Raw genomic sequence first — 14,626 nt, 5'->3', positions numbered from 1 at the left:
TTGACACACGCTCTTTATCATCGACTGGAATACAATATAGTACATTTATTTGAGACGCTCACAAACAAACAAACAAAGGCTCGTTTGCTTTTGCTTCGGGTGGTAGGTTCTATTCTAAATGCTACATAACTCCACTTACGGAATAGCAAATCTACGCAGCTAATAATCATGCGTCAAGATACATACAGACTGCTTATAGTTCGCTAGGTAATCGTATTTCTAAAACATTTGTTACGTTTACAACGCTCAGATATAGAATATAGTATAGATAAAGTACATGTAGGTTGGTATGTTTCGGTTTTTGTTTTGTAAAATTCCTCATTTTTTTTTTTTTTTTTAGCATTTAGCTTTAGTTATACATTTATAACACACGGCCATTGGAAGGTCCATCACGTATTACCACAATTCTGAACAGTACTAGCTAACTTTTAGATTTTCGCTACGGAATGAACAACATCTATGAGTAGGAGTGGAAGATAAAGTTATGCTAATGCAGAGGCGGGGCTTCTATATATGTAGTATTCTTCTTGACATTTACATTGCATTCTCGAGCTAGGAAACCTTGTACATACAACATGGAATACGATGCCTTAACTATCCAAAACTTAGTTTCATATACATGTGGTTCTTTTGAGTTAACAATCAGGTGGACAATAACATGTGAGTTTTTTTTTTAGACATTTTCGAAATTAAATCAAAACGGGTTGGAATGGTTAATAACAAATTAAAAAACCTTTTAAATTAGGGAACAGAAATCACCTAAAGTCGGAAATTTATATTTTATGCCCGTCAAATTGCTTGGAACTCGGTACTTTTAAAACTAGGTTTATGTGTAATGGTCTTTTGGGCTTGTGTTTAGTGGTAGTATCCGCGTATGCAGGTATAATACATCCATGGATATATTTCGTATATAAACGAGTCTATCAAAACATCATTGTACAATAAAATACAATACAACTAATTCGGTTCATCTGCGTTCTGCGATCAAATGTGTGTAAATCAAGCGCAGGGAGTCGTAAGATTACTAAAAACAAATTCAACAACATAGCAGACGCAGGGTATACAGGCGCCTCATGCTTGGTCCACAGTCCACAGTCCATCTAAAAGAAGCGGGTCAAACGGGGCCGGAAGAAGCGGAAGGCACCGTAACATCCCAGGCCAATCAAACCGTACTTCAGCGTATATGTGCAGACGCGTTGGCCGAGGCTGGCCGGCGGAATTTCGAGAATGGCCGGAATCTTCTTGGGGTCCACGGTGCCCCACATCTTGGCAATGCCGTTGGCATGGCCGATGCCCACCACTCCGACGACGCGCACCGGACGGATCTGCTGGGCACCCGGTGCCGCTTGAGGCAGTGCAGCCAGCTGCAGCGAGTGGCACAGGAAAATGTCGCGTTCGCGCACAAAAACGTCCGAGAAGGCTGGGAACTCGCCGGCCATCTCCTGCATCAGTTTCTCCAGCAGGTCGCTCTGCTTGCACTCCTCCACCTCCTCGATGCTGATGCTGTCCGTGAAGGTCAGACGCCAGACCAGCTTCATGGTCTGCCACAGCGACAGGGCACGCAGGGCGCGGTACAGGGTGATGCGGATCGGACGATCGCCCAGGTGCAGAATGCAGCCGGGCAGCTTGTGGATCTCCTCGAAGGCACGCCGGAACTCTCCGCCCGGCGCCATGCCCAGATCCTTGGCGATCTGGGCACTCATCTGCAGCAGCAGAATGAAGAATATGCCGTTGATGTAGCCATGAGTGTGCAGGATTCCGCGAATCTAAAGGCGATATATAGTGGATGATCAGTGGAATTTAGTTTTGTCTTTGAACTGTGATGATCATTACCTTGGGAATATTGATGCTCTTGGCCTCTTCCAACAGCGTCTTTTCATCGAGCTTCAGGATGTGAATACGCGATGGACACAGCTCAACCATGACCACATCTGGACGGACATTGCGTATGACCTTAGGAATTGAGACCATGTTCAGTAACTTTTGTTAAAGAGGAATTAGGGCACTCACATATGAGACGTCATCCTGCGACTCCTCGCTAAAGTGGGCCGTGCCCACAAGATAGACCTTGCTGCCGAAAGGCGTGTTTAGCAGCGTCACCGTCGACGGCAAATTCTGTTCGAACTCCTCAATGGTGTCGTAGATTGTGATGTCGCGCTTGGTCTGCGGCTGATCGATGACCGGCACCAGATCCCGCTTTTCGCCAGCGCCATCGCCAACCCCATTGCCATTACCATTTCCATTTCCATCTGCTGCTGCCGAAGCCTCGGCAATGGAGATGTCCAGCTTCTGCTTGCTCGTCTGCAGCAGTGATTCCTTGCGACGCCGCTTGTCGATTGAAGCGCTTGCAGATGATGCCGTGGCATCCTTGCTGGGCGACTTCTTGAGCAGATTCTTTACGTTGTCGCCCTCCACCAGCACCACCTCCTTCTCGAGGTCCTCCTCCTTGATCGAGTTATCGTTAATCTCTATAATTGACAGGTTGGGATTATCCGTCTTGAATATTGTCTTATTGGCCAGCTGCGACTTGGGGTCCACCTCCTCCTGCGAGGTGTTTGTGTCCGTGCTCTCCGACTGAATCAGCAGCATGCTGGCATTGAGTGCTGGTGTGGGACTGTTGAAAGCGGCCGGCGCCGGGGATCCGAAGGACTTGAAGACAGCTGACTCATTGCCAAACTCTGCACTGCCTGTTTTGTTGGCCGATGTTAAGGGGCCCAATGGATTTTGGCTCAGTTCGCTTATAAGACTCTCTGTGGATTGGAATGAAAGAATAAAAAGATAAGTTACAACCAAGTTTACTAAATATGTAACAGAAAATATAACATTTGTGTTTAAAGAAGCGGTTGCCTAATTGTTTACGGAATATGTCTTCATTGTCTCTTTAGTTTTTAAAAATAAAAATATAAATTATTCCTTTAAGATTTCCTGTTCATATAGAACTTCCAGCTGGTTAACATATTCTTCTCCGCAACTTTGATCACAAATATCGGTCAGTAAAAACTGCTTAAGCAGATCGAAACACTTTTCCTTCATGGCTAAAGCGCTTCTTTTGTGGCTTTCTTCTTGTTTGGCCAACTGATTTTCATACTTTTCAATAAACCTTTGCATCACCTTCTTAGCCTTCTCATTGACAATGTTTTGAAGCGAAATTTTCTGGCGCTCGTGGGCGTGAATGCACATTTTCTGCACAATTTTTCTTAGCTCGTAGTCCAAGGTTTTGAAATGATCTGTGAGTTTTTCATCGCCCGCAAAGGCTTCGAACATTTGCGAAATGAAATGCGAGGGAAACGTCTCGGGATCTTGGGATTGCAAACTATGTCGAGCTGCCAGCATTAATGTTTTCTTGATACCCTTGCTAAAGTTCGACTTTTGGATGTTCTCCATGCTGAGTTTCTTTAGCCTTTGCTGCTGGTAGTTCGTTTGGATTTGCAGGGCAGCTAGCTTAAGTTTGAGCGTCTTGACCTTACGATCGAGGTTGACATGTTCCTCTTTAAGGTCTTTTTGGAGGTAAAGAGCTCCAGAATCTGATGTTCCATCGCTGTTTGACCCCAGCAGCTCCTCCAGATTTGCGAGGTTCGTGAAGGGGGCACTTAAACGACCACTTGCGGTCAACTGACACTCCATTCTCCGAAGGAGACGATGGCGTTCTGTCTCCTCAAGCCTGTTGCAGTGCTGCAAGGTGTCCAGCCAGCGCCTGCAGAGATCACGATCCTCGGAATTCTGCGACAGCGTGCGGATGAGCTGAAAGATCGGATCTATTTGCTCTTTGGTTGATTGTCCACTGTCTGTTAACAAGGGGGAACGGTTCTGAAGGAAGATCTGGTCTGGTTGATCCTCAGAATGATGAATACAGTCTGGTTCTTGGGTTTCATAGCCCGGTGAATGATTCTCTCGAAATATGTGGTGAAGCTGGTCCTCCGTTTGCTGGATTCCGTCTGTTTTCAGGACTTTGAAGGCTTTGGATGGGTTCTGCTTACCATTACAGGACTTATAGGCCGTGGTGGACAGCTGGTGATCCAGAGCACTGTCGTACAGTGTGTTGTCGCCCACGTAGGTGCTGCTCCTTTTGTCCGGCGAGGCTTCAAACGACGTGGAGGCGGACACGTCCATTGTTTGGTGCACTGGGGTTCAGTTGGCCTGGAAGATTCGGTTACGAGTGGAAATTCGGTTTCGGTTGACGGCGACGTTTGAACATCTGGCGAAGAACTGTGAAGTGGCAAAGTTAAAGAGAGATTATCAGAGGCATATAGATAATACGCTGCTGTACTCTCTGCAAACTGCAAATTTGTGTTAATTTCTGCCTACGTGTCGTCGCTCATTGGCAGATGAATGTGGGCACTGGGCCTTATTCCACTGACTGCTAGCTGCTGACTGAATATGTGATCTGTCTATATACCCATAATCTGAATATTTCACCTGGGCATTCCTCGATCCCGATTTACTCACCTGAAAATTTGTGATTAGTGTGGGTGTTGCACTCTGCTAAAGGTTCGGGGTGCATGAGCAAACCCTTAATTGACTATTTTGTTGCCGATGGGAACTCAGTTCGGCTGCCACTGATTGCCGTTCTAATTCCGTGCGTGCACTTAATTTTAATAAAAACCCAAAAAACTAAAGAAATTAAATTGTGACTGTGGCAAATTGTCGTTTTCTTCTTCTTCCCAGCGTCGACCAGTGTTGCGTAGTGGTGGAGAAACATCGATGCCATCATCGACGAATTCGATGCTTTCCTTGTACGGAAATCACAGATATCGATTGAACAGTCGTTTAATTGTCGATTAGGCGCCATTTGTTTGGAAAATTCAAAATCAATCCCTTTGGCGTTTCTGATAAGAGGTAAATGTTTATTTGTTGATAAATCGTTTTTAAATATTTGCAACATGGCTTACATTGTTTATTTCAAGATTCTTGTATAGTTTTGTTTTAAAATAAAGGTGAAGCTGACATTCTTGCTTAAGTATGAATAAAAGTGATAAGTAAACACTAAATTACCTAAAATTTTGTAAGAGATTTTTCAAATCGAACATTTTACTACTATTACTACTACTAGGGGTTCTATAATTTGTTTTAAAGTAAATATTTTATAATCATTAGTTGTCTTTATGACAATGACTTTGATCAACGAAGAAGTTCAATCGATATATTTCAGCATAGTAGCTTATTCGATTATTTTTTTGGTATATTTTGCTCCACCAAACTTTTTGGGGTCCCCTTATTATACCGTATAATCGAATGGTATTTTTAATTGTCACGTTGCGGTCACACCTTTGTTTTGTTTTGCTTTGCAACACGACTTTTTAAATTGCAATTGCAGCATGGCCGAAGAACCCGAGGAACCCGGCAAGGTAGGGATTATATAAACATAAAGGCAATGTGTAGCTATGTAATAAAGTACCACATTAATCAATCCCACAGAGCTTCGTTATCTTTGGACGTGATGTGTCGCAAATCCCATGCTTTCGTAACAGTTTTCTCTACGGAATCAGCGGCGGTATCGGAATCGGATTGCTAACTTTTCTGGGCACCTCGCGAACCCACCTTTCCACCCACGTGGGCTTCGGATCCTTCTTCTGCGGCACCATCGTCTACTGGATGTCCTGCAGGTAAGTGGATTTTTATTAATCCCAATGACCCTATAGTAATTACATCTAACTTTCAGATATCAGTGGTCCTCGAGGAGATTTGAGCAAACGCAACTTCGGGAGGCGATGCGACGACAAGCTTTATATGAGGGCACCGAAGTCGAGCGGGATTTAGATCTTAAGTCTGCGTAGCATAAGTAATAAGTCAGTTCCTAACCCATTTGACTACTGCGATTCTTATGTTTGCACTCGGGTACCAAGTAGTTCAGGTATTGTTAAATCCTTTTTTGTTGTAAAATCCCTTTTGTTACCGAACACATTTATAGTAGCCAATACAATATAATGTAAGTGAAATCTTACCTTGAAGTTTAAACGACATAATTGAGTTTTTCATGCTTGTTATGCTGTATATAAACATGTTTTGTTGTCTTACCTGATGTGTTTTTTTGTGTGCTAGATTTTAACGCTATATGCAGATTTTTAAGCCAAAATGTAGTTTATTAATGATCAGTCAAACATTTTGTCTTTATAGCCCAATCTTAACAAGCTTAAAAAACCGGATTTTTTATGTGTTTTCCATTTGATTTAAACTTACCAGTTATTTTTCTATTGTTGTAGAACATTGAACCTAATATAAAATGTGATTTGTTTGTTTTTATTATCTTTTACCTTTTTATGTAGACTGCTGTAGAAACTACGGATATGGACAGCCCCTCATAAAATGCTTTATTTATATGACATCCTAACACTACAAGTAAAACTTTTTATTTCATGTGCTAGTCACGATATTTAGGTATTGGATATATGGCTTTTAAAATAAAATATTGTTGGGTACTAGATAAATTACTCAAACAGCTGTTAGCAACACTTACTTACTTACTTACTATTTAAATGTCAAATATATAGCTAAGGTAATTTGGATAATAGTTTTATGGAAACGAAATGTGTTCTATAGCTATATTCCCATTAACATTATTAATTTATTCTATTAAAGCCACTTTTCAGGTCTTAAAAGTGTGTCTACCACTGAAAGAAAAGGTCAAGGTCCAATACTATTTTATCGTCCTAAATCAAACAGGCTAATAATCAATGTATCTTGATACCATGATACCATTTTTTAATTTAGGGAGGGACAACTTAAAACTACATTTATCTGAAAACCTGTAAATGAAATATCTTAGGCTGTGTAAAAGGCAACCTAATGAAAATCGATGGACAGCTCTTAAATGACTATCCAACATTCTTTTCCTTCTACCTGACTGTTTAAATGACTATCTGGGATGTTAGATAATGAGGAAAATTCCCCGTCGAAAGAAACCCATAGATGTGGGTATTTGTGAACACATGCGAGCATGAAGCGATCCTTCAGTTTGTCGCACTCCCAGCCTTATCTCAGAAAAGTCGGCGTTTGGATGAATTTCTCGGTCGGTCGCTGGCAAATTCATTACGTTTTCGTTGACGGCGCGAGGCGGTTGTGTTTTTATTTTGTTCGGCGGGCGCACGAGGTTCTCGTCTAATTTTTAAAAACTTGTTTTACATTCGAAGAACGAAGCCACCATACATATATGTAAACGAATCGCACTTGCAGGCTGGCACTTTATTAAGGCATTGCTACTGGAGAGATACAACGGCACGATGTCGGGTGTTTTGGTGTTTTTTGTGAACGGAAAAAAGGTACTCAAAAGATACTCGGATACGTTGCGTGTTCTTAACGTCGGTTAAATTAAGGCATAGTGCTATTCCCATATCGATTTTCTCTTGATTTATTGCTTTAATTGCGTCTAACTGGCAATTAATGGAAATTGCCGTCTTGCCCAATTGAATGCGTCGTATACGTAATACATAGTATTTATTGATAACAATTGACCCCTATATGTGGAGGATCGTTCTGTTTGCTGGTGGCCCCTTATCACCTTATCAAGATCGTACGTTTGCCAATCGAATGGGAGCAGCAGTTTGGGAGCTGGGAATGGAAATGGGAATGGGAATGTGGGTCTGGCCTGATAGCCAGGCCTTCTAATCCACCACAAATTCCGACGCGCTCTACAATGTTTACATTGTGGCACACAATTAAGTAAGCGGGGCTATATTAGCCAGATAAAACGGCTAAAAAAACAGACGGCTTTAACCACTGGAGTTAGAAAAGTGCAATTAAAGTTCTTAGATTTACGCCCACAGCGTGCGCACAAGTGGTATGGCAACAATAAACTTGTTGCGCTCGTGTTTGATAGTGAACCAGATAGCGGTCTTTATTAAAACAGGGCTGGCAGACTCACAACTGCATTCTAATCTTTCAACAGTTTTGACCCATTATCCAAACCTGGCTACGCCCATGGTTAATAATACTACAGACGTTCAAAGTTTAAAAATAAATAGATTTTCTATTTATAGAAAGCAGGCCAAAAGAATGAAACCGTAGTCACTCAGTTTGTATTTAGTGCAATGAACTAAAAATTATGGGTTAAAACTTAAAAATAAGATGGATGTAATCTTCCTTCAATCTACATCTACACGCATTAGGAGAATTTTTTTTTAACAAATCTATTTAATATCAAGATGAGAAACCATAAATGTTAATCAATTAAGATTTTACTCATTCAAGTCCTAATCTGTATGATGATACGATGAACTTTCGTATAAATTAGGTTGAGGGCTAAATTTAGGTAAATAAGGAAAACTGCATATCAGTAAACTTTCTTGATAGTTAACCACTTAATAAGATTCCTTTGAGGAAAAAGTTTAGGTTAAGAAGGATATATATGTCCTTACTTTATATGACAAAAAAATGGAGAGATTATTTCATTTCATTAATTTTTCATAAAATTATAATAAATTATAAAATATTCACTTAAAGTGCTAAGTTAGGGTAAATTAAAAAAAAAGAATGTTTTTGAATTTATTAACCAGGAATATTATTTGCTAATCCGGCTATAGTATACATAAACCATCTTTCTCATAAATTATTCTTTTATTTTTTTATTTTAGTTAAGTCTTTTAAAGTACAAGAAAGGGATACTTTCGTAATTTGTGTTTTTTAATCGTTTAAAACGTTTAAAAACATTTTTTTCCAAAAATATTTTTACTGGGGCATGGACCCTTCAAAATAAAGGTGGTTTGCAGTCATGTTAAAAATTTAACATATAAAACTTATGCTTCGTAATTGATTTGTATATAAAAAATAGTTTACAAATTTAAAAAAATTGGACTAAATAAATTTTTTCGATAATGTAATGTAACCAATGTAACCGTCCGTTTCAAACCATTTCAAAATACTTTAAATTGAAAAAAAAAATTGAAGAAAACCCTACTCCATCATTATTAAAATATTTCTATTGCAGGTGACCGAAGTGAGTCCGGATCCGGAATGTACGCTCCTCACGTATTTGCGCGAGAGACTGCGGCTGTGTGGCACCAAGTTGGGCTGTGCGGAGGGTGGCTGTGGCGCCTGCACCGTGATGGTGTCCCGCCTGGACCGGCGTGCCAGTAAGATCCGCCATTTGGCGGTCAACGCCTGCCTCACTCCGGTGTGCGCGATGCACGGCTGTGCGGTGACCACGGTGGAGGGCATCGGGAGCACCAGGACGCGGCTGCATCCGGTGCAGGAGCGGCTGGCCAAGGCGCATGGCTCCCAGTGCGGCTTCTGCACGCCGGGCATCGTGATGTCCATGTACGCCCTGCTCCGAAATGCCGAGCAGCCCTCGATGCGGGACCTGGAGGTGGCCTTCCAGGGCAACTTGTGCCGCTGCACTGGCTACCGTCCCATCCTCGAGGGCTACAAGACCTTCACCAAGGAGTTCGCCTGCGGCCTGGGTGACCAATGCTGCAAGGTGAATGGCAAGGGATGTGGTTCCGTATCGGACGAAACGGATGACAAGCTCTTCGAGCGCAGTGAGTTCCAGCCCCTGGATCCCAGCCAGGAGCCCATCTTTCCGCCCGAATTGCAGTTGAGCGAAGCCTTCGACACGCAGAGCTTGGTGTTCAGCTCGGATCGGGTGACCTGGTATCGGCCCACCAAGCTGGAGGAGCTGCTCCAGCTGAAGGCCCAGCACCCGGCGGCCAAACTGGTTGTGGGCAATACGGAGGTGGGCGTGGAGGTGAAGTTCAAGCACTTCCTGTACCCGCACCTCATCAATCCCACCCAGGTGGAGGAGCTGTTGGAGGTGCGCGAGTCCCCGGATGGCATCTACTTCGGTGCCGCTGTCAGTTTGATGGAGATCGATGCCCTACTGCGGCGGAGGATTGAGGAGCTGCCGGAATCGGAGACCCGTTTGTTCCAGTGCACCGTGGACATGCTGCACTATTTCGCCGGGAAGCAGATCCGCAACGTGGCCTGCTTGGGTGGCAACATTATGACCGGCAGCCCCATCTCCGACATGAATCCCGTGCTCTCGGCGGCGGGTGCTCAACTGGAGGTGGCCAGTTTCGTGGATGGCCAGATTCGCAGGCGGACTGTTCACATGGGCACCGGATTTTTCACCGGCTACCGCAGGAATGTCATCGAGGCACACGAGGTCCTGCTGGGCATCCACTTCCGGAAGACCAGTCCGGATCAGTATATTGTGGCCTTCAAGCAGGCCAGACGAAGGGACGACGACATAGCCATTGTGAATGCGGCCATAAATGTTCGTTTCGCGGAGCACTCCAATCTGGTGGCGGAGATTTCGATGGCCTTCGGCGGAATGGCTCCCACCACCGTGCTGGCTCCCCGGACAGCCCAGTTGATGGCTGGCCAGGAGTGGAACCACCAGCTGGTAGAGCGTGTGGCCGAGAGCTTGTGCACGGAGCTGCCCTTGGCCGCCTCGGCTCCCGGTGGCATGATTGCCTACCGTCGAGCTCTGGTGGTTAGTCTATTCTTCAAGGCCTATCTGGCCATCAGCCTGAAGTTGAGCCAGTCGGGAGTGGTGTCCTCCGATGCCGTGGCGCCCGAGGAGCGAAGTGGTGCCCAGACCTTTCACACTCCCGTCCTGAAAAGTGCCCAGCTCTTCGAACGCGTCTGCAGCGATCAGCCCATCTGCGATCCCATTGGCAGACCACAAGTGCATGCGGCCGCCCTTAAACAGGCCACCGGGGAGGCCATCTACACCGATGACATTCCCCGCATGGATGGCGAAGTCTATTTGGCCTTTGTGCTGAGCACCAAGCCGCGGGCCAAGATCACCAGACTAGATGCCACCGCAGCTTTGGCCTTGGACGGAGTGCATCGGTTCTTCTCGTACAAGGACCTAACCGAGCATGAGAACGAAGTGGGTCCGGTGTTCCACGACGAGCACGTCTTCGCCGCCGGAGAGGTGCATTGCTATGGACAGATTGTGGGCGCCATAGCTGCGGATAACAAGGCATTGGCCCAGCGAGCCGCTCGCCTGGTCAATGTGGAGTACCAGGAGTTGAGTCCGGTCATTGTGACCATTGAACAGGCCATCGAGCACAAGTCCTACTTCCCGGACTATCCGCGTTTCGTGACCAAGGGCAATGTGGAGCAGGCCCTGGCCCAGGCGGACCACACCTTCGAGGGCACTTGTCGAATGGGCGGGCAGGAGCACTTTTATTTGGAGACCCATGCGGCACTGGCCGTTCCTCGGGACAGTGACGAACTGGAGCTATTCTGCTCCACACAGCATCCGTCGGAGGTCCAGAAACTGGTGGCCCATGTCACCGCACTGCCCTCCCATCGGGTGGTTTGTCGCGCCAAGCGGCTGGGCGGTGGCTTCGGCGGCAAGGAGTCGCGCGGCATCTCGGTGGCCCTCCCGGTGGCCTTGGCCGCCTACCGCATGGGTCGGCCCGTGCGCTGCATGCTGGACCGCGACGAGGACATGCTCATCACCGGCACCCGCCATCCCTTCCTGTTCAAGTACAAAGTGGGCTTCACCAAGGAGGGCCTCATCACTGCCTGCGACATCGAGTGCTACAACAATGCCGGCTGGTCCATGGATCTGTCCTTTTCGGTGAGTACAACAATGCATGACGAGGCTATCCCTTAAGTGGGTATATAGAGGGATCTAGGGGAAAAACATTTCGGGTATGAAAGAATTTCAAATTATAAAAAATAAAATACTTTTCCTAATTGTTGCTTTAGACTTTTCTGTAATCAACTTCAAAGGAAAACAAATTTCCTATTGCCAAGTGAGAGTAACAAGATAAACGTAAGGAAGCACTTCAGTTTACAGATGGTGCATCAATGTCATGGACTTCGAAATTTTTTTTTCTTTATTAAGGTGACGGTATTAGACTAATTTTGAAATTAAGGTAATCGTTTAAGTTTTCCCTAAACAAATTGCCATCATAAAATACAATAAGCTGAATATTGTACTACTCTCTTTTATATATTTTTTTTAATATTAAAACCATTTACAAAAATAATTTAATTACTCGGAGTGAAACTTTGTTTTTGTATAATTTTGTACCATTTTGGTTCATCTTAAAATACTTCCTTTTTTATTTGTGTCCATGTTATTTATCAAAGTAGGCCAGGAGCTCCCTAAGCCATGGGTGGCATGAATAATCTTGAAACCACTTAACATCCATGCAACATATGTATGTATGTATACTAAAGGTGGGAATTTTGGAATATAAGAATTTTCTTCAAAGTTAGTTAACTTTGAGCTTACTGAGACTATTCATTTAGGTAAATAAGTATCCCTCTGGTTAGGAGACATAACACTAATAAAACCATCCAAAAACTTGTAATACAATCTTGAATTTACTTAATTTAAAGTTTGTATTAGTGAAGGTCGAGATAGTTTATGATAGTTAAATAATGATGATTTTTTTCTGGAAGACATTAAATTCCAGAAATTGTTTTACATGTTTGATTTTATTAAATTTAAATTGTCTATTAATGAAGGACCTTAAATGATACAATAGTTGATAGCTTATGTTCTTGTGGTTAAACTAATTTGGTGTTACATTTCAGGTTCTGGAGCGTGCCATGTACCACTTTGAGAACTGCTACCGCATTCCCAATGTCCGGGTGGGCGGATGGGTGTGCAAGACGAACCTGCCCTCGAACACGGCTTTCCGTGGCTTCGGAGGTCCCCAGGGGATGTACGCCGGCGAGCACATTATCCGGGACGTGGCCCGGATAGTGGGTCGTGAGGTGGTGGACGTGATGCGGTTGAATTTCTACAAGACAGGAGACTACACGCACTACAACCAGCAGCTGGAGCACTTCCCCATCGAGCGGTGTCTGGAGGATTGTCTCAAGCAGTCGAGGTACAACGAAAAGCGCATGGAGATCGCACGCTTCAATCGGGAGAATCGCTGGCGGAAGCGTGGAATGGCCGTGGTGCCGACGAAATATGGAATTGCCTTTGGGGTGATGCACTTGAATCAAGCGGGCGCCCTGATCAATATCTATGGCGATGGATCGGTGCTACTGTCGCACGGCGGCGTTGAGATTGGCCAAGGACTCAACACCAAAATGATTCAGTGTGCGGCCAGGGCGTTGGGCATACCGCCGGACTTGATCCACATCTCGGAGACGGCCACGGATAAGGTGCCCAATACGTCGCCCACGGCGGCGAGTGTGGGATCCGATATAAACGGCATGGCAGTGCTGGATGCCTGTGAGAAGCTGAACAAGCGACTGGCGCCCATCAAGGAGGCCCTGCCCGACGGAACCTGGAAGGAGTGGATCAACAAGGCCTATTTCGATCGGGTCAGCCTGTCCGCCACCGGATTCTATGCCATGCCGGGCATCGGCTATCATCCGGAGACGAATCCCAATGCCCGCACCTACAGCTACTACACCAACGGTGTGGGCGTCAGTGTGGTGGAGATCGACTGCCTGACTGGCGACCATCAGGTGCTCAGCACCGACATCGTCATGGACATCGGGTCGAGTCTGAATCCGGCCATTGATATTGGACAGATCGAGGGAGCCTTCATGCAGGGCTATGGCCTGTTCACTTTGGAGGAGCTCATGTACTCGCCGCAGGGAATGCTCTACTCCAGGGGCCCCGGCATGTACAAGCTGCCGGGATTTGCCGATATTCCCGGAGAGTTCAATGTCAGCCTGCTGACCGGTGCCCCCAATCCACGGGCTGTCTACTCCTCCAAAGTAAGTTGATTTGTTTATTTATATTTATAATTTTACTGCAGTTTATCCATCCATTATCTTATCACATTAAAAAAGTAATGTTTTAATTTTTATAAAAGCCTACTTCTTGAATAAAATTTAGACTACAATTAGCTGATTGAATATTTCATGAGTGGATTTTTTAACCGCTATTTAATATTTCTATTGCTTTAACGCTTAATTGAATACATAATACAAGTGCTTTCAAATTGATACACATTTCGGCTAATTTTATAGTCTTTTACCACCATTTAACCACTTTAAAATTTGTCCTTTTTTAATATTTTTTTCACAGGCTGTAGGAGAACCCCCACTCTTTATAGGATCATCAGCGTTCTTTGCCATCAAGGAGGCCATTGCAGCTGCTCGCCAAGATCAGGGCTTGAGTGGAGACTTCCCACTGGAGGCACCTTCTACATCGGCTCGCATTCGAATCGCCTGCCAGGATAAATTCACAAAATTGGTAGGTGCTTTGCTATCAAAGTTTTATATATTTAAAAAACTTATTAATGATACAAATTTACTTGCAGCTTGATATGCCCGAGCCAGGAAGTTTCACCCCATGGAACATTGTGCCTTAATAATAGTTTTATTTAAATCTGAAGCAGACTGTTTTCAACAGACTTTTTTAATTGTAAATTTGTTTTTGTACATAACTAAATCAAATAAATGTTTGCAAGAAATTGTTTGAAATATAATAAACTATTATAATTTAAATTCGAGCGATTGATTGGATTAGGAAATTATTTGAAATCTTGTTCTCTTGTATTGATATTTCTTTGATCTGAAGTCGCTTGTAGTAAAGTTCACAATGTTCGCCTTTTTCACTTAAAAAGTGATTACTTAGATTGCCTTTGGGAATAGTTTACTCATAAACTCAACTTCCTTTATAGCTAAGAATTGAATAGGTTCATAGTCACTAGTTTTTTAGGTATATATTAATCAAACGGCAGTTTAAATATAAATGTGA

The 14,626-nt window shown here is 44.1% G+C and overlaps 3 protein-coding genes across 5 annotated transcripts; 2 read left to right on the top strand and 1 right to left on the bottom strand.

Moving 5' to 3' along the window:
• Positions 1–13: 13 nt before the first annotated feature.
• On the bottom strand, positions 14–4,682 carry LOC108150572 (traB domain-containing protein). 3 transcript variants are annotated; one of them, XM_017278828.2, is made up of 5 exons: positions 4,447–4,682; positions 3,978–4,206; positions 2,011–2,750; positions 1,834–1,953; positions 14–1,766 (listed from the first exon to the last, which is right to left on the bottom strand). In XM_017278828.2, the coding sequence occupies exons 2-5, from the start codon at positions 4,108–4,110 to the stop codon at positions 1,101–1,103; spliced, it is 1,659 nt and encodes a 552-aa protein (XP_017134317.1). In that variant the 5' UTR covers positions 4,111–4,206; positions 4,447–4,682; the 3' UTR covers positions 14–1,100. The 3 variants fall into 3 exon arrangements, with proteins under 3 accessions (XP_017134317.1, XP_017134324.1, XP_017134331.1); XM_017278835.2 differs by lacking the exon at positions 4,447–4,682 and adding an exon at positions 4,268–4,388; XM_017278842.2 differs by lacking the exon at positions 4,447–4,682 and adding an exon at positions 4,306–4,388.
• Positions 4,683–5,247: 565 nt separating this feature from the next.
• On the top strand, positions 5,248–6,014 carry LOC108150046 (cytochrome c oxidase assembly protein COX20, mitochondrial). Its single transcript, XM_017278013.1, has 3 exons — positions 5,248–5,345; positions 5,416–5,603; positions 5,660–6,014. Exons 1-3 carry the CDS (start codon positions 5,316–5,318, stop codon positions 5,772–5,774), a joined length of 333 nt encoding a protein of 110 aa, XP_017133502.1. The 5' UTR covers positions 5,248–5,315; the 3' UTR covers positions 5,775–6,014.
• Positions 6,015–7,047: 1,033 nt separating this feature from the next.
• LOC108135358 (xanthine dehydrogenase) lies at positions 7,048–14,358 on the top strand. The gene is made up of 5 exons (XM_017256053.2): positions 7,048–7,256; positions 8,921–11,524; positions 12,493–13,638; positions 13,952–14,119; positions 14,187–14,358. The coding sequence occupies exons 1-5, from the start codon at positions 7,218–7,220 to the stop codon at positions 14,235–14,237; spliced, it is 4,008 nt and encodes a 1,335-aa protein (XP_017111542.1). The 5' UTR covers positions 7,048–7,217; the 3' UTR covers positions 14,238–14,358.
• The last annotated feature ends 268 nt before the right edge of the window (positions 14,359–14,626 follow it).

This window comes from Drosophila elegans, unplaced genomic scaffold, assembly GCF_018152505.1.
Source record: "Drosophila elegans isolate 14027-0461.03 unplaced genomic scaffold, ASM1815250v1 contig_476, whole genome shotgun sequence".
NCBI classification, from domain to species: domain Eukaryota; kingdom Metazoa; phylum Arthropoda; class Insecta; order Diptera; family Drosophilidae; genus Drosophila; species Drosophila elegans.
Note: the sequence above shows the minus strand (reverse complement) of the source record. Positions and strands in the feature narration are given on the sequence as shown.